The sequence below is a fragment of the Camelus ferus genome, chromosome 27 (genome assembly GCF_009834535.1).
Source record: "Camelus ferus isolate YT-003-E chromosome 27, BCGSAC_Cfer_1.0, whole genome shotgun sequence".
Taxonomy (NCBI): Eukaryota; Metazoa; Chordata; class Mammalia; order Artiodactyla; family Camelidae; genus Camelus; species Camelus ferus.
The window spans coordinates 17,763,119-17,783,119 of record NC_045722.1 but is presented as its reverse complement, the minus strand read 5'-3'; the positions used below and the strand labels follow the sequence as shown (position 1 = coordinate 17,783,119).

General features: G+C 38.4%; 1 protein-coding gene across 12 annotated transcripts in view; it reads right to left on the bottom strand.

Annotated features, from left to right (window-relative positions):
• LOC106728892 overlaps window positions 1-20,001 on the bottom strand; it is a 67,528-nt gene that overhangs the window by 22,103 nt on the left and 25,424 nt on the right. For 2 of the 12 annotated variants that reach the window (XM_032468903.1, XM_032468901.1), the window contains exon 4: window positions 7,118-7,164. The exons of 8 other annotated variants lie outside the window; for them this stretch is intronic. In XM_032468903.1, the coding sequence (XP_032324794.1) occupies window positions 7,118-7,164 (47 nt within the window). Of the gene's footprint in view, window positions 1-7,117; window positions 7,165-16,816; window positions 19,950-20,001 lie in introns of those variants that run through there. 2 more of the 12 variants (XR_001365173.2, XR_004315548.1) reach the window with 1 other exon arrangement.

Here is a 20,001-nt window from a genome sequence, read left to right as displayed (position 1 = left end):
TTTTGTTTTTTGTTTTTTTGTTTTTTTTCCAGCTCAGTAAAGCTCTTTTGCCTTTGATGCTTTTGGATTCTGATCCAAAAAAAATTCTTGCCAAGACTGACGTCAAGGAGCCTACTGCCTATGTTTTCTTCCAGGAGTCTTATGGCTTCAGGTCTTACATTCAAGTATTTAATCAATTTGAGTTAATTTGTGTGCATGGTGTAAGATAGTAGCTTAGTTTCCTTCTCTTGCACTTGACTGTCCAGTTTTCCCAACACCAGAATGTTTTTCCTATTGTTTCCTGCCTTCTTCATCTTAAATTAATTGGTTATATATGCAGGAGTCTATTTCTGGAATCCTGATTCTGATCCAGTTATCATGTGTCTGTTTTTATGTGAATACCATACTGTTTTGATTACTATAACTTTGTAACGTAGTTTGAAATCAGGGAATGCAACGTCTCCAGCTTTGCTTTTCTTTCTCAAGATTGTTTTGTCTATGTGGTGTCTTTTGTGGTCCCATACGAATGTGAGGGTTGTCTGTTCTATTTCTGTTAAAAAAATGCCATTGGGATTTTGATACAAGTTGCATTTTGTTTGTAGATTGCTTTGGGTAATATGGGCATTTTAACATTAATTCTTCTAACCCATGAGCAAAAAATATCTTTCCGTTTATTTCTGTCTTATTCAATTTCTTTCATCAATGTCTTATAGTTTTCATTGTAAAGATCTTTCACCTCCTTGGTAAATTTATTCCTAGGGTTTTTTTTTTGTTTGTTTGTTTGTTTTTTTTTTTTTTTTGGATGCAATTGTAAATGGGGTTTCTGCCTTAATTTCTCTTTCTGTTAGCATACAGAAACACAACAGATTTTTGTACATTGATTTTTAGCCTTCAATGTTACTGCGTTCAGCTATTAGTTCTAAGATATTTTTGGTAGAGTCTTCAGTGTTTTCCATGTCTAATATTATGTCATCTGTAAATAGTGACAGTTTTACTTGGATGAAATGTTCTATAAATATTTAGTCCCTCTATTTCAAAGTTTTGTTTAAGGTCCATGTTTTCCTGTTGGCTTTCTGTCTGGATGAGCTATCCATTGATATAAGTGGGGTCTTAAAATCCTCTTATATTATCAGACTGCTGTCTTTTTCTCCTTTTAGATTTTTTAATATTTGCTCTGTATATTTAAGTGCTCCTATGTTGGGTGCATAGATATTTAAAATGTCTTATCCTCTTACTGGCTTGATTCCTTTATCCATATGTAATGCTCTATTTGTCTTTTCTTACAGTCTTTGTTATAAAGCCTATTTTGTCTGAAATAAGTGTAACTTCCTCAGCTTTATTTTGGTTTCCATTTGCATGAAACATCTTTTTCTATTCCCTCATTTTCAGTCTATCTGTGTCCTTGCTGAAGTGAGTCTCTTGTAGACAACATATAGATGTAGGTGGGCCTTGGATTTTTTGTTTTTGTTTTTGTTTTTTTAATCCAGTTAGCCACTCTGAATCTTTGACTTTAAATTTGTGACAGCTATTATCAAAACCCATCAGAAAAATACTTGCCTCATCTAATAAAATGCAATTTCTTCTAAGGACATCTTTTCATGGACCAGAAGATTTTTCTGTGATCAGATGAATTCTGTGGCCTCAGGATTAATTTCTCAGCAACTGTAATATCATCTATGTCTAAACCAGTCACCCACCACAAACTCTGGGATAAAAGTTGGTAATCTGGCAGTCCTTAAAGCATGTTGTCTCATTATTGGCATATTTTGCCACAGTGAGATTTGTTTCTCCAGTCCATAGCTGTCTGCATCAAGAAGTACACTCATTCTCCTTACCAATGTCCTTTCACTGGAGAGAGCATAAGACACTCGGTTCATAATAAGCTGAGGTAAATGGGAACCATTAAGTGTTTGCCACATACATGCCAGTGACTGATCAATAAAGTTAGTGAGCAAATAATTGGCATATAATGAAGGGTAGCTTTAGAAAGAACGAAGAATATAGTAAAATATAATCCGCTCTTCAAAACTGATACGTTGTAAAAATACCTTTTTATTTACACTTTCTCTCCATAGCATAATTCTCGGAAAAAGTGGTGAAATCTACCTGTTAAATAAATGAGGTCATAAACTTTGCCCCCTGAGGCTTTCTTACCTACGTTAGCGTCTCCTATTACTTTCGCTCATGCTAATTCTCACTGACTGAATTTCCTTTCGTTTAAAAGTACCAGAGAAATCTTCCCAATGATAAAACAAGAGCTTCTAATCCAAGGGATTAGGCTAAGACTCTTAAGATTTCCTTTATTTTTGTTTACTTGCTTGTTTTAACAGTGAGAATATGAAGATTATGGCTGTGGTCTAATTTTATTTCTAGCTTATACCTGCTCTCCTCAGTTATTTCCGTTCCCATCAGCATGTTGAATATCTAATATGTACTTAGATTTTGACCAAGAGCTTGGAGATACATGGGTGAATTAAATAATTTCTCTGCCCTCAAACAGTTGAGAAGTAAGAGAGACATTTAAGTATAAAAAACTGCTCAGAATCACCAATATGAGCCTTCCCTTCTCACAGTCCCTTACATAATTCTAGGAGCAAGTAGAAATATAAAAAGTTCTAAAGTTCTTCATAACTACTCACTTATAAGAAAAAAAAAAGTACACTTTCTGTGTTATTAGTGTACTTTCAATTCAAGATAAAAATAAAATTTACTAGCTGGCAAATTTACCATTTTAAAAATAATCTACTCTTCAGAAGGTTATATATTTTCTTTTAGATATGTTTTAAAAGTCATTGAATTTAAACCGAAACACTTTTGTACTAAGTACTTGTAAGTTGCCACTAAGATAATTTTGGTCATATTACTATTTCTTTAACCAAGCAAAAACTTAAAATTTTTCTTTCATGGTTTTTTGAAAAGAATTGTATTTCTATGTATAGCTATTCAGCTTTAATTACAAAAAATGGAAACTGATCATTTATTCTCTGACCTGACCCTTGACTAGAATGTACTTCTTTGTTGTATATAATAAATGTATTCACTACATGGGCTAAAACAGAACTTCTCATAACTCTCAGTTTTGCCCAAAATTGATTTAGCCATACCCAAAGTTTGACCCAACTTTCTCATGCCTAATTAAACTTAAGGCAAATGTATATAGATCTAATTTAATCAAACGTCCATCGCATCCAGTCAGCCATATCCAGGTTTGGATCATGCAGCCTAGACATGGCTGCCAGAAACCTATTGCTATAAAGGGGGACTAGAGGTGAGAAATTATAATAAACTGAATATACAACTAGAAAGGCATCAACTTCATTTTCCTCTATGGAGGGTGAGCAAATCTTTCACTCTTCCCAGGAGATTCTAGTTTTATGTATAATATTCTTATGTACTTACTAAGAGTATCTTCTTTCACTGTTAAAGACAATGTGTTGGTTTGGCCAAGAATTATTTGATATGTTTAGACTTTACTTGTATGGTATAAATTGACTTTTTGATAATAAACTCATGGTTCATTTTGACTATGATTATTAGTTTTGGACCATAAGATAAGATTGTTCCTAAGATTTTAGTTTAGCAAGTGCATAAGGAATGCCTATAAGTATGGGTAGGCAGATTAAATTTTAGATGGTCAGCAAAAATATAAACTCACATCATCCCAAAATATCTACACAGAAATTGAGACAAAAAATAATTTATACAGTTATTTAAAATGTTTATAACTTATGATCAGTTAAATAAAGCACTAGGATCCTATGTAGTATTTATCACCGGTTTTCTAGATTGCAGGAGGCCATATTGACTTTCTAAGGTATATTTTCAAGGTTCTTTATCACAGCTAACCCAAATGTAAAAACAGCTCTTATTTCAATACAGAGAATGACCATGCTATTCAAAGACACGGGGACTGGAGGAGAAGCTTTCCAGGGAAGGATGTGCCAGTTGAAGAAATAAATAAAATTTTAGCCTGTTTGTTACTATTCTTCAAATCTAGCACAAGCTGATGTAACAATGGAAGATTCAGTATTGGTTATTCATCTGAAATAATCAGTTTTAGCATACATGTTAAGCACAGGGAGGAGGAGGAAGGAGTCTAGATAGAATGTCTTCTAAGTCGATATTCTTCAGAAAATTGTTTTGCAAACTTTGAAAGAGGTGTTGGCAGCTTTCTAATGGATGCTAAAGATAGAGTTGTCAGAGCATACCTCTCCTGGGCTCTGAATGTCATTATCTGCCAAGACCTGAGCTAAGATTATGAAACTCACAGTGAAAAATTTGTCTCCCTGATCATAGCCCTATGTCTATTTCACTCTGGTTTCATTTCCTTACTGAAATGCCAAGAGGAGAGGAGAGAACCAGATATGCAAATTGAAACCAAAACATAAACAAGGATTCAATCCCATGGTACAATCCTCAGAGGAATGAAAGCACTAGGAAGAAAAGAAGTTTATGAACTCCATGTTCCTTGGAAGCAGGCTACAAAGGAATTTAACTGTCCTTCTAGAAAACAAAAATTAATTTGCTTTGGCCAAATTAAAATTAATTAAAATTATGCAATGTTGCCCTTGTGTTAATTTTAACGGTGAGGTTGTTGTGATTTAAGGCTACAATTAGTTCTAGTGTTTGAAAGAGAAGCTCTGTAATCGAGACAGGACATTTTAATAATCCTGGTTATAAACATTTAATACATCATCTTTAGGGACTCACAAACACATTGTAATTAACTTTTACAACTGAAATAAATCAGATTGCATTAGCATATTGCAAAGGAAAAAATCATTTGCATGATTGAAAACAGCTTCAGAAAATTATGTATAACAGGCTTCGTGCAAACACCAGCATAACTTTTACTAGGTTTCTTATATGGGGATTATTTTTAACAAGTACAGTTGAGGATTCTTCAGCTAATTATAGCTTTTACCATAAAAGGAAATATCCTGGTTTTGAGGAAGCAGCAAGAGTCATTCTGTGGTCAGTAGGACTGTGTCCAAGCTTATTGTAAAGTAATTGGGGAATATTCAAATAAAAGTATGATACATACTTGCTCTGTAGCTACTTCTATGCTAGGAGCAGGAGAAGAGAAATTTTATTCATGCGTTATTCATATATCTAGTGCTAACATCATTAGCAGGAAGAGAGATGCTGATATTGGACTCACAAGCGTTCCTATGCACCCAATCCGCTTCATGACAGTCTGCATGCTCACTTTGGAACTGAGCCACCAGAATAAGTCCTTATCAAATATTGCCGATTATTTTTACCAAAGAGATTTCCAGTCAAGTGGACCAGTTGGATATACTATTTATCCTTTGGCTCTGGTCATTTTGTCTACTGAGTGATCACTGGTACCTGGGTAGCTGGTAAAAGCACAGATTCTGTTGTAGTATTTCCTAGGTTTGAATCCGAGTCCCATCCCTTAGTTCCTATGTGACATTGTATCCCATGCCTCAGTTTCTCCAGCTGTAAAATGATGATAATAAAATGTGTATTGAAAAGTATTCTTCTGAGGCTTAAATTGATAATGCGGGTCATTTATCTTAGAATGATATCCAGAACACTCAATTTGTAAGCACTCTATAAATATTAATGATTATCACTGCCATCATTATTTCTGCGGGCTACCCTTAGGTCACTGCCTAAGTGAACAGAAGAATCAGGTTATTATTGTCTGGAAGCTGCTGACTTTCATGCATATTTAACCAGGGCTTTTTCCAAATATACAATTTGGCCTCCACCTTTCTGTTCATTTATTCAATCACTATTGTGCCTCTACGATGCCGAAAACTTTATCAGATTTGCATGAGAGGACCTGTTGGCGACACTGGCACTGAAGCCAGAGTAGACACAGCAAAGTCTGGGATCAATCAGCTGGTCAGAAGTCTGACCACGTTATGAAATCAGAGTGAGGGGCATGGCCAGGTGTCTTAGTCTCCAGGTGTCTAAGACAAAGCAACTGGAGGCCCACCTGCCACCCTTCCCCAGCCCTCCCCTAACTGGTAAAGAAAACAAACAAAAAAAAACCAAAACCCTAACAATCCCCAAGTAGAGTAGGACAAAAATCAACATTTATGGCTCAATCTTTGGTCAAACTAAGGAAGCAGGGTGAGGAAGGTTGATGAGGATACTCTGAGTTGCACTGAGATTGTTCCCAGGACAATTCTGAAACAGCCCTTTCTCCCTGTTAGACCATGTTAGTGATTAACAACAAAATGACAGTGATCATGACAGCATCTTGGAAGGAGTTGGCTCCTGGGCGGATGTTTCTGAAAGGCAGGTTAAAGCTGGTCATTATAATACCAAGTGAGACAGATGTAGTTGATTTTTGGGGGGGGGGTAGTTTTACAAAAAAAGGTTAGCAGTTTCTCTTCAAAATTTTCTATTCAGATTTCCATTTAATCTTGATTCTAGGAATAGACCATGAATGAACTGGAAATACAATTCACTCTAAAAGTTCTTCTTCATTTGGGTCTTTGTTTTGAAGAAGAGGAGGGGTCTCAGATTCTGTCCCCTTTTGGGGGAAGTGCTTGGACTCTTTTAATGGGAACTTCTCATTTCTCCTGAGGCTATAGTTTATTGACTTAAAAGAGCAGTAGCTTAATTAACAGAAGAAATGAAGCCTACTGCATAATTAACTAGACATTTACCTAAAATCAATAATCTAATTGCCACACCTACACAGGGGATAATGTCCATCCTATTGAAAACAGTTCACTTATATCTACGTGTTAACAAGGTGATTGGTGGTTTGTTTAAGAGACTAACCCGATCTGTAAAGTGATAATTTATTGAACAATCAATTAATCTTTTTAGTACTACAAATATAAACAAGCGAAGGAGAGTCACAGTGTGTCTACTTATGAAAGGTCAGATTTAGCAGACTGGCATCCTGACTTCTTTCTCGATCAGCACTAAGATGTGTAGACAGTGAATAAAATTTTATTCTACGACTAACCCCTTGGACATGTTACTTTCATGGGGAGCCAATAACATGCAAAACATTTGCAAATAGGTAAAGTGATTTAGACCTGTTTCCCATCTTTACAATGGGTTCCTAATCTAAATTGTGTTTGCCTTCTTACAGATACACGTTTGCCTGTCCCAGATGCTTCTGGTAAACACAGATACGTATACTTACATACTCTTTGGGCTTCTAATCCAACAGATTGAAGAATTGGTTCATATCTGTAAGAATGAATTTTCACATGTATCTAAGAATATGGGTCAATGTCAAAAAGCTTTAAGGTTTAGGTTGAATTAAGTATCCCACAGTCTTCATGATTGTCCAAAGTTTATTTTAATCTTTTCATCCTGTGTCATTAGATATGAGGTTTCCTCAGATGTAAGTCACTTCCTGTTTTATGACTGTTCTCAAAACATTTAATTTCTTAAAATATCATCATAGCATAGTATGAATTCTCTTGATCTGTCTTCACACTTGACTATCATTTAAATCCCAGCATATTTATACCATGATACATAAACACTATAATAATGAGATCAGCCTGTGTCTACGTAGGAAAAGCAATTTAAATATCTGAGACTTAGAATCGAAGTTCTTTACAAACTTCATAAAGTGGAACTGTATGTACCGAAGGGCAGACAGGGGAGGTGATGAGGAAAAACACAGAGTGCCAAGCCGACTAAGTGAAAAGAAATTTCTAGGTTTTAGACCAGGGGGTTGAACTTGGGATTGCAGCACAGTCACACGTCATTTGGGGTTCTAGAGCAAGGGGCCCATGAAATTGCATGAACAAAAGTTGCATCTTTATTTTTACTGACTTCTAACTGCAATGCAGCATTCCCTGTCATTATGAATGTGGGTAAAACATCATAGCAGTATTGACAACAATACCTATGAATCGTCACTGAGATACATCACAGACGTGCTCCTATTATTGCTTGTAACTCATAATATCATGTACGCTCGATGCATCTTTGATCAATGGGAGACGGCCAGTATGAGACCCATCACTAGGTCTTGTTACTCACTATACTAACAAAGAAACTTAACTTATGGTATAATGCATTTGCCTTTTTAACATTTTAGTGTTTGTGTTTTAAAATGCATTTTATAATCATCTTTGTTTCTGAGACAGGTTCACAGGCTTCTTCAACCTTCCAAAAGAATCCAAGGGCTGATTTTTTTTGGAACGACACCTGCCTGGGAGTCCACACAGCACGATGCCAACCCTCACTGTACAGGACATGAGGCAGACTAGCTCATGGACTGGGGGTCCCAGACAGCATGTCCCTGAGTGAGGGCTCAGACTCAGAGTCCTTATCAAAGCACTATTTCCAAATATAAATACACTTATTACCAACTGATGGTTCTGTAAGTCCCTCATTCCCATGGGAACTATTTGAGGTGAGATTTTCTACAAATAACGATTACAACCACAGCTGCCATTTACTGAGGACTGCGCACTTCACATACGTTGTCTCACCAGGACTCGCCACCGTCCCCTCAAGTGGATGTCATCGTTTCGTAGATTCAAAGAGTAGCTTAGAAGGTGGCAAAGCCAGTTTTCTAAAATCTCTACTTCTTTCGGTATACTGACACCAACAACTGCATTTCTTTTGAGCAAAGTAATGAGATCACATAGGTTCATAGACCTGTATTTTTAGCCAGTGGATACTGACCTAAAGTAAACATTATATCATTGTTGTCATACGTGGCACTTACTCTAGCTTCCACGTGGCTTTCTATGCTGGTTACCTGATGCTCCATTGTTGCTGTTGGAATTGAAAACAGATAATTAAGAGAGAAAGTCAAAGCATTAGGTTAAGAGCGCAAAGAATGTTCTAGTCAGAAGATGTTGGCATGTCTTGAGTCCCTCTTTTTAGGTAGACCTTTTGTGCTTGGTTCTGAGGTGTCACGGAGTCGAATAAAACTATTCCTGCCTTCCAGGGGGCTTGTGAGTGAAGGAGAGACTGCCAAAAGCTACCCAAAATAAAAGGAAAAGCAATAATGAAAGCTGAGGTTTATGGAGGGTTGGCAAATGCTAAATGCTTACCTAAGTGACTTACGCGTAGTAAGTCACTTAATTCTCAAAATAATTCCAAGAGCAGAGCACTACTATTGTTCTCCCCATTGTGCACAGGAGGAAACTAAGGCAAAGAGATAAATTAGTTGCCCGAGGACACACAGCACAGAGAAGCAGAGCTGGGATTCTGACCAGGCGACACCCTCGAAAACCCTCCCACTCATAATGAATCGAACGTCTGAGTGCAGGGGCACCGATGATGAGAGAAGGATGGATTCTGATTGAAAACCACAGATCACTTTCTCAAGCTGTGTGTTATATACATTTGAACACTTAGGTGACTTAATTGACTCAATAGATATTCCCCGAGTTTCTGCTCTGAGAGACGCGTGCAAGTTTAACCATTTCCTTATCTGACCTTTGGAAACAAAATGCTGATTGGCAGGATCAAGGGGCTATTTAAATTCTATGCAAATATCAAAAAATTTCCCTGAACATTTTCCACTTGAAAAGTGAAGAAGTGGATAAGGAGAATATCACCCAACAGGAAGAATCCCAATGACTTTGGAAAGTACTTCAATGTGTTCATAGTGGGAATCCCCTCCCATATCCATATACATTAATGTTTATGTAAATTTTTAATATTTTAGAGATACATTTAAAATAAGGACAGAGCATTAGCTATTTTTTTCTCCACATTTTCATGAGTTTTCTGTTATGTTGTACTTGGAGGTAACAAAAAATTAAAGTCTAAAATAATGCTTTGCTTTTTCATTGATTTCCAATAAGAATTTTTTTTTCTTGAGAAGTTATTTCTCTACTCAATCAGGGAGGGTTTATTTTTTATTATTTATTTTTAAACTTATTTTATGCTTGTTCCTAATACAATTTAAAGCATTTAAGTAATTTCAGCCATTGGAATGCCTTTTTTAAGATGCAAGCCTTCATTTTTCCATTGGGCTTCTGAAGTCATCTAATTTGAAGACATTGCTGCTACTCTGCAGTTTATCATTTTTCTTCTTGTAATAATACATTCCATAGAATCACCTACTAATGGTTAACTAATTTGCTGAGTTGGAGCTAGTTAACAGCTCAGATGGGCTCTCTAGGAGTCAGTGTTCAGGATATACATCAGACTAAGAACTTCCACAGTATATTTCAAGTATTAGAGTAGAACAGAATTTACTCATGACTAAACAGATCTCTATTTCTGGACCAGAGTGGAATGTGAGGCTCTCCAAGTTTTCAGTTTTGAAATCATAACAGAGAAGTCGGGCAAAGACCAGGTAAGGACTGGAGCCATTGGCAGGAGATGCCGCGTCAAGCCAGACAAACACAGATGAGCAGCAAGTCTGAAATTTAGAAGAGCTTAGAACTGATGAGTTGAAGCAAGACAAAAGGAAACTATAATTTGTACACCGGAGATCCAAGCACATTTGTCTAGTCAGGATTCTAGAATAACGAAGCGTCTTTTCAAAATCTAAAGACACACCATGACAATGTTCCCTTGATGGATATTGAAATCTTTGTATTAAAAGCTCCCAACATGTCTACCTTCTTTTACTCTGAATTCTCTTTAACTTATCAGGGCTCCCCACGTCTTGGCCGGAAACAAACTGCAATTTTCTTCAACTCCATGACAGTGGACAGAAGGGGGCTCCGGATACCACAGGAGCTGGAGTGGAAGCATCCCAGGAGGTAGGGGCAGCCCACACAGACGAAAAGTATTGCTTTTTATCATTATAAAGGGACAAGTTACCACTGAGATTTCTTTTCAAATAGAATGTTCCCTTCACCCCTCCAACGGCCCTGGATAGTTCATTTCTAATAGTTTGCCCATTATCAATTCTGGCCTTACGTCTTCCAGAGGACCATTGTCTTCAAGGTCTTTAACCCTTTCTGGGTTTTGCCACCCCTTCTCTGAGCCTTACTTTGACTCCATTGGACTTTAACCAGCCATACACAAACATTCCAGCTAATCTTTCCAAATTAGCCCAGCACCAGCTCTGGAGGGTCTCATTAGATGTGCAGCTGAGATTTATCAGATCTCATTTGCCTAATATGGAGCCTAACTTTGGGCACCTGGCCCTTGCAGTAGGGGGTAAGGGAGAATAGGAATGGGTCTTTTGTCACTGCTAGGCAGACTCGCTAATTTGCTCCGCCTAATAAAATTACAAATGAATACAGCTTTATTCACATTGCCTTTATAGGTTATAATAACCTTGGTACCCCATAACCTCCTGCTAGCTGAATTAATCAGATCATATTAATATTTCTTCTTACTTTCTTTTAACTGGTTCTTCTCTTAATTAAAGGGGCCAAAGACGTAAACAGGGTAGGTGACTAGAAACATGGCGTCAGGTTATAAACAAGGCTCATTAAAAAGATGGATGTGCGGGCAGACTGCAAAAATTGCTTACTTCGCAAGTGTACATTTTGTAATTTCCTGACGGCTAAAAAGAACTAATGCCAGACCCCAACCCCTCCCTTTTCACATGTATAAAAGATGATAATTTTTGAATGCTGGGGTGGGAACGGCAAAACCGAGGAACCTATTTATCAACTGGAATAAGGTCTTTCATATTATAAGACTCTGCTCCTTTCCTCCAAGCCTCCAAATGCAAAATGTATTAGAAAGTGGAGGAAAGGAAACAAACAAACAAATTAAAAAAAAAAAACAGGAAATGATTTAAGAAGGAAAATGAGACGAGATACTTTTAAAAGAGAACCTAAACATTATTCCACCATGGTTAAATTTGAAAGAGAAAATGAGGGACTTCTTAAAAGACTGATACGTCTTCTGAACTGGTATGTGTTCACGGATGCGGAGAATTTGTACACACGTGTTTGCATGTACACAGAGGGCAGTGGAAAGCTTGATCTTTATGCATGAGAACAATAATTGTCAATGAGGACAGTCCCTAGTGTCAAGCTGACATGAAGTTACAAGCACAACAACCCAGTAGAGCTGGAAAGAGTATGATTTAGGAAATTTAATTCAGGTGTGTTTTCCATTGCTGTAAAGACTTTGTTTCCACTTGTGCATTAAAATGACGGTGCACCTATACAATAATGATAAATGAGATGGTTCAGACAGATGGAAGGATTTTTGTATTATATTTAAAAAATGTTATATATATTATGTGTTTATAATATATAGATATGTATATTTATAATAGATTTTTTTTTATTGGTAGCCTCACACACATGGAGATGCTAATTCAGTTCTGGTCCTCGTTTCGGAAACTTTTGCTCATATTCACTTCACTAAGCAAGAAGGCGCCAGCCTTTTTCTTCTCCCAGCAATTACTAGCAAAGCCTGAGCCCCGATTTCCTGTCCTTCCATCTCCCGTCTCAACAAGAGAGAAAGTCATTCTGACAGGATGATGCACAGCGCGACCAGGCAAGACCTCGCTCCTTCATGAATAAATTAGAGATGAAAGTTTAACTGATCCCCTTGCATTTTTATGGAGGGACCTCGTCCTAATTTACCTAAATGCTTTGAGTAGAAGGAAAGAAAATGTAAGAGGCTAGGGTGGAAAGGTTAAAATCCGTGTTTAAATGGGGAGTTTTTTTTTTTTTTTTTTTCCAGCACACCACAACACATGGACGCCTGCAACTATACTGGTGATTCCTTCCTGAAACATTTAAGGAAGAAAGCAAAGAAAGGAAGAATTTTTTCGCCTGCCACTACTGCTTTTTATATGAGGTGCTGCAGGTGTGACCAGTAATTCTTGTTGCAAGAAATTCTGTACAGATTATATATATATATATATATATATATATATATATATAAAATGCAGGAGTGGAGACTCTGAACAATCTGAAGATATTATTTTTCTCAGTGGAGCTCAAACTCGGTGGAAATGGAATTTTTTTTTCTCTTAAAGCACTTCTAGGATCTGCTTCAGCGAATGACCTATTTCTGTACGTTCTCCACCAATGCCTTTTTAGTACCAGGCAGGCATGCTAGGAGGTAGGGATGTGTGGTCGAAATATTAGGTTTTCCCACATAGCATCAGACCAGTGGGCTAATGGTTTTGGAATCTTGCCTCTGGCGCTGGCCATTACCTGATGCTTCAGAAGCCAGGAATGAATTTGCATGACCCCAGCCCTTAAGATGTCCCCTGCGGAAAAATAGGAGATTGGCAAGTAGGATCATTTCGCGGATGTGCTGAGGTCGTCATTCCTAGAAATCTCTGGCTTCAGCTCTGTGCCTGGTGAGTTCACGTACAAATGGTGTATGAACCGTTCCTATTTGCAATGGATCATTTTTTAGGGAGAAGGAGACCCTACATTCACCCTTAGTCTGCCTTGCTGTTGGCTTTTGAAAAGCTTGCTAAATACCACGTCCTGACAATCTGGCAAACTTGCCAGGTGTGACTGAAACAATGAGGGCTAATACTTTTAAAGAAGGTTCAGTGAAGGAAATTAAATCATTCCAATCACTTCACTCTTTTTTTTTTTTTTAATGGCAGTTTAATATTCAGTTGTAAAACAGCAAAAGGAAAACAGAGGCAAATCTATTCACTTTGTAATTTCGCCCTTCCCTTAAAATTTAAGCAAAATATTCTTAAGGTTTAAATATGGCTTTTGTGTTTTAAATTATGTTTTCTTAGCATAAAATCTTTTTGACGTCTCACTTCACTTTGTCCTAATAAGGAAAACTCTCAGATCTAGTCCATGGCATGCCACATAAACATTTTTATCTAAAGCCTTTTGATTTCACGTAAGTTTTTTCCTAACTGTCCCATCCGTTTCAAAAATAAATAAACCTCAAGGGTAAGATATACCATTTTCATCCCAGTGATTTCGAATTTTAATAGCCATTCTAATTTAGTATTAACTACAAGCTCTCTGTGTGACTGGAGATTCTTATTGTACACTGTGTGTTTTTGCTAAAATAACTGAAGTTTCTGAAATATTTACCACGATCCACCATTAAAATTTTTGACAACATCTTAATTAGCTTTGGGGCATACCCTTGCTCATTTCTACTAAACAGAAGCGGAGCATTTTCAAAGGGTCCCAGAGACTAGCTGTATGTATATTTTTTGAATGTTAAAAACTCTTCTTTTTTTTTTTCTCTTTTGATCATTTTTCTGCAGTGGATTCTCTCTCTTCCCTGCTCACCGTGTGTCATTAGAAGAGTGTAATTTCAAGACCCTTTTCTTCTCCTTGCAACTTCCTCTAAACAAAAGGACACAATAAATAAACACAGGAGATAAGGCAGTTTCTCCCCGCCGTCCACCCCCAGCTCACCCCCTTCCTTTGAATCTCTTGAGTAGCCGGGATTACTTTAGTCCTTCAAATACTGTCCTGAATTAGTACCCACGCTGATGCAGAAGGCGAGAGTTCAGGACCATAATAAACCCCCAGTGGGGTCCCCACTGTAGCATGTGTATGGTTATATATTTTTTCTAGTACTTTTGGCAAACCTATCTTGCTGACGACACTGATGAAGGTTGCAAGTAATTGTGTACGCGTTTCTGTGAAAGATAAATGACCTTCCTTCTCAAGGACACTTGGCCAGGCCTTAATCCTGAGAGTGTGCGTGTGTGTGCGTGTGCATGTGTGTGTGTAACTGTTTTTTGAAGGCCTGACAAGGCATCTTGATCATTTCCTCGTTTTGAGGCCTACCCACAGCCGCGCACACGGCCCCCCTCTCTGAAATGTTATTATTCTGTCGTGAGGCCTTCTTCGGCCAGGATGTTACTTCATTTCCAGGTTTTGTCTCAGCCTGAATGTGACTGATGCCACTTCAGCAATATACAGCCGCTTACGCTCCCTGCTGCTGGCTTACATAAATATACAACACCCGTCCCGCTCTATAACTCACTTCAGGCCTGGAAAAATAGTGACTTCCTTTATTGGTCAGATTCTCTCCCAATTCCCAACAGCTGTGTGTTCTCACCTCCGAGGGTCCTTATCTTCAAGTTTCCATTTGTCTCAGCACTATTCCAGTGGATTGCCAATAAAAATCAGTCCCATTTTTATAACCCCGGAGAACACAGGAGCCAGCTTTCCAGACAAACCGATTCTCTCCCCACCAATAAACAAACAAACAAAACCTTCCTACAACTTAACCAAAAAGGGTGTCTTGTCTTCAGGAGAGGTGGTCTGAGAACTGAGTGAGTGAGCAGGGAGATTCTGGAAAATGTGAAGCGTCGTTTTTAAACAAGTGAATTACTGTGCTGTATGCCAGAAATTGTCATATTGCAACTGACTATACTTCAATAAAAAAATAAATAAATAAACACGTGAGTTATATTCAAGAAAATCTGGGCTTATTTTCTTCCTCAAGAGAACAAATTGGGAGCTATGGCATGCAATCATGAAAAGAACACATGTCCAGAGGTGTGTTTAATATCCAGTGTGCGAGAGCCTATACCTAAAAGGAGTGCCACCTTCATCCCACGTTAGCTGCTTTATCTTCGTTCAGAAGTTTAATTGCTTCCCTGTGTCTCTGAATTGAGAGTGATTTTAAAATGGGTTCATTCTATTGAATTTATTTATTAAAGGAGATGATGTAGGAGAGAAAAAGAAGTGCTTTTGAAATTAAAATAGCTATGCCGTTGAAAGATAGTGTTCATGGGTAAAGGCACTTAATTTACTTGTAGACGCCAGCGGCTTGTGGACTTGAGTGCAGGCTCTAGCTGCTCACTGCTGTGGAATGGGGACAACCTGCCACAGATGTCTGAGCCTCAGTTGCTGCATCTGTCCAATGGGAGCTAAACCCCTCCATCTGGTGATGATTTGAGAATTAAAAAAAAGAGCTGCACTCACCAGTAAAATCCAAAATGCTCTACAAATGGAAGATCTCACGTTACTTTTTTTCCCTCTCTGCAGTAAAGTTGTTGTTACCATTGGCGATTTTTAAATACAGATGTTCTGGAAGAGGAGGGGCAGGTGACAAAGGGAACACAAGCAGTGTGGATATTTGCATTTGTGCCGGGAAACCACATACTGAATGGAAGGAGACGACTGTTAAACACTGATGTGTCAAAGCTACACTTAAAAAAAGATGTGAATTTAAGGAGCGGGGAAATTAGCATATTAAAGTGAGTGATACCCCTCTCTTTTATGACCTCGCAACTCTCCGTGGGAGGAAGAAAAATTGCAGATGTACAGCGGGTGTTAGTGGAAGGGACTGTGTAGGAGCTTTGTGCCCAGTGGAACCTGACAATTGATACTGTATTACGTAAAACTCCGGCTTTGGGGATTGCTTCCTCTTTCTGCTCTCTCTGTCCGACATCATGCCACAGAGCATGAATGATCATTTTGGGAAGTCACCTAGCTGCTTTCAACACACTAAACCTGCCCCTAAAGACAGCTCCCAAATTAACTCAAATTATCCTTTTAGTGTTTATGCTCAATATGTCCCAGAAACGGGCAGGCTATCCCTTTCTTCTCTCTCTCCTTGAATGTATGTGCAGAACTTGCTTTTCAGAAATGCTCCTCGACACTCTCAAATCGGACCCAAATCTCCAAAACTCTCTCAGAACGGGAGGTGATTGTAATCTTATAGCCGACATCACTGAAGGCAGCCGGGTCTTGGATTGCCCATTACCTCAAACAGCTGTGGGTAGAACTTAACATTTTCTTGGGGTCAAATGTTCCCTTGTCAGTGGGGAAATTTTTCTGCTCTAAATGAAATGTTGCAAAATACATTCTCCCCCCAACAAAGCCCTGGACTCAGAGCTGTTTTATTTATCTGACTGTTCTGAGGACTGTAAAACATGCTGTTTCACATTGTAACATAAGCTCTTTTTTAAAGTGTGCCCTGAGTATTTGCAATTGTTATCAGGCCCAGATGTATCCGAGTGTCAGCATGAGCTCTTGTTACTTGGCTCCGATACACAGAATGTAATTAGCTCAAAGGCCTCCGTGCTAAGTTTTTAGTAGAAGCATCGCCTGAGAATAACCATTTGCTCCTCTTGCCTCCTCTCCCCAACCTCACCTCCCGCCAACCCAAAATACGGTGAATCTATTGTTCCTGACACTGAAACTGTTCTTTGAAGAGAAAAACACATGTTTTTGAATGACTGAGAGCCGATGGCAAAAGTTACCTAAAGAAAAGAGGCAAGGTTAATAAAACCTAGGACTGGAAGGAGACGGCTTTAGACGGTCTCAAACAGAAAATGGGATGCTCACTGAGTGTTAAGGCTGCGTGCCTGAAATCCCAGATCATATGATTTTGCTTTCTTCTCCATTCAACTTTCTCCTTCTAGATTTTCGGCTTTTAAAAATAGATCCTAGAAGGGACATTGCCATTTTAGAGCCAACAGTTCCCAACTAGAGCTCCATCCTGTGACTTCTTCCAGAGAAAACGTTCTTGCCATCACGAGGAAAGCCAAGCTGGTCTGATGCAACTGAGGAGGGGAGTGGGCAAACCAGAGCTGCATCCTTAAGGAAACGGATCAGTATTTTAGTTTCAGGGAAAAAGGGCAAAAACCAAACAAAAATGGGGGAGTCATTTACCATCCACAATGCCGTCCACATTGGTGAAGGCAGCGTAATTCCTTCCTGACCCTTGCAGGAAATCAGTTTATGCCCTGAAGCATGAAATTTGATTGTAATTATTTGAGCTTGCTCAGCTACATATGTTATTGATGATCTTTCTTAAAAATCACCAGCCTTTTAGAAATCCTCCCACAGTACTTGACTCAGTGACCTGTAAGGTATACATAATAGAAAAGAAACCATGCAGGGTTTTGCTATTGATCGTTCCACAGAAACTCACTCTTCCTAAAGAGCTGAGCACCCGTGTGATTCCACAACAATGCATAAAACAAGATTGTCTCTACAAATGTCTAAATATTTGTAAAATGTGCAAATTCGACATGCTTTAACCAGCTGCCTGGAAATCTTAAGTAGCCTAGAAAACTCAAAGTTCAAGCAGCCATTTTGCCCTTAACTTATAAAAAGCTTTTTATTTATTTTTTTTTGGCAAGTTCACTGAAGTGATGGGTTGAGACAATTATCAAGTTGATATAGGTTTCCAAGCATATTGTTGAAAACATACATTGAGAGGAAGACCCCAACTGGTCATATGCACTTAGAAGAGTTTTTGAATAACTTTCCCATTCCTCACTTTGCTTTCCTGCTTAATAAATGAGCAAAAAGACTAGATATGTAAGTAAAGAAAAAATCAATCAGATAAGCTTGGTAAAACAAAATTAGAACATCCTTAGGGTCCTGGCTCCCTGAATCCCAACACAGAGGCTTGTGGTATTTATGGATCCGGGGCAGAACTAGTCTCTTTCCCCAGCAGCATCTTACCTTAAGAAAATTAAAGACTTGTCTTGGTAGGCAGAGAACGTTCTTTCTCATAATACAGGAAATACATGACAGCATATATATGTTTTCTGTTATTTTGCTCTTTGGAGAATGTCGCCTTCTGTTCTGAGCAAGAAAACCTAACTGAGATAGAATGAAATCTTGACTCCAACTTGAATCTCCACCCAAACTCCCTAGGAGAGCCAAGTTTTGCTCAGAATTTGAAATGGCTTTGGGTACCTGTCTCTTTCTCTTTATGCTCTGCCTCCAAAAATGTAATGCAAACCTTCTATGTCGTGCATACCTGGCCACAACTGTGTGAACAAACATGAACACCCAGCCTGCAGAATTTCCACCTGATCGATTAAGAGCAATATTTTTAAAACTAATACTGCAGTGAATTCTTGGTGATCCTGTGATAAGTATGTGCTCCGGGAGAATGCCCAGAGAAATACGGCCACAGCTGGTGGCTTGGGGCGCAGGGGGAGGGTTCTTCTGGGAGGGGTGTTTGAATGAGATCTGAGGCTCCAATAAAAACAATGCAAGTGGGAGGCAAAACACATTTCACACAGAAGAGATCTTTCCCTTTCCCGGTGAAAGGAAGGCACTTGAGTTTGCTCGGAGGTCTGAACTCTTCCTTCAGAGGCCAAGTCAGCTTCAGCATGTGAAGGACAAGGTGTGTATAAGACACTTGCTCTGTGAGTTGTCACAGGACACGCCTAATCTGGGGGCATCCCTGCGACTCTTTCTGACTCCACTGTGATTTTTTTTTCCCCAGATTCCATTTTCATAACCCCTGATTTGGCTCAGACGAAGCATAAGAAAGCCTCTTGTACAAAGACTATGATACCCCAAAGGTACAACTCAGACCAGGCTAATAAATGGGGAAAGAGGTTATGAAGCAAGAGGTAGAAGAAAGACTTCCCAAGATATCATTATACTCAGAGAAGAGGATGAAAAAGAAGAGGCAGATAATAGCGGGAAAACGGAGTCTTTTCTAAAGAGCTTTCCTATTTCATTAGTAAAAGAAAAAAAAAAGAGAGAAAGGTCTTATTTTGTTAGTAAAAGAAAAAAAAAAAAGGCACCTAAACACTTAAATGAATGACAGCAGGTAAGAGAGAGAAAATGGGAGAAAGCTCATGTGTCTATGTGAAGATGCTCGACTTTTTCCCCTCCCGCATCGTTCCCACCTGGTTAGATTTTTGCAAGCTCTCACACCTCCTCTTATGAGATAATTTTCCCCTGCAGCCTTAGTTCTGCAAAGTCAACATGGCTTATGAAAATCAAGTTGTAGTCTGTATATTTAATACATCATCTCTAAGGATAATCATTCTGGAATCTGAACTTGTTTCTGTTATCTAGCTCTGCTTGACAATGATTTATGAACCAGAAAACAAGACAGCTTCATTTTCATAAGGCAAACGGAACCTTCTGGACCAGGAGGAGCTGTGAAACTTGTTTTGACTAGTAAACTGAAACAAACATGACATAAAAGTCAATACAACCGCACCGCTGGGCTCTCATTTTACAGAATAACTTTTTCCCCCAATCCAGCAGGATGACAGTTGAAATGTTGCATGATCCAATAGCAATTTTTATCTCACTAATTACCAGCCTGGTGTGATCACGAAGGGGGCTGAAAAATGGAAATCAGCACGTGACAATCATCTCCTAGAAATGCCAGTCTCGCTCAGGAAGTGGGAGCTGCAAAAATGTTTTAAAGGAAATATTTTACAGTTTCTATTGAAAACCCTTT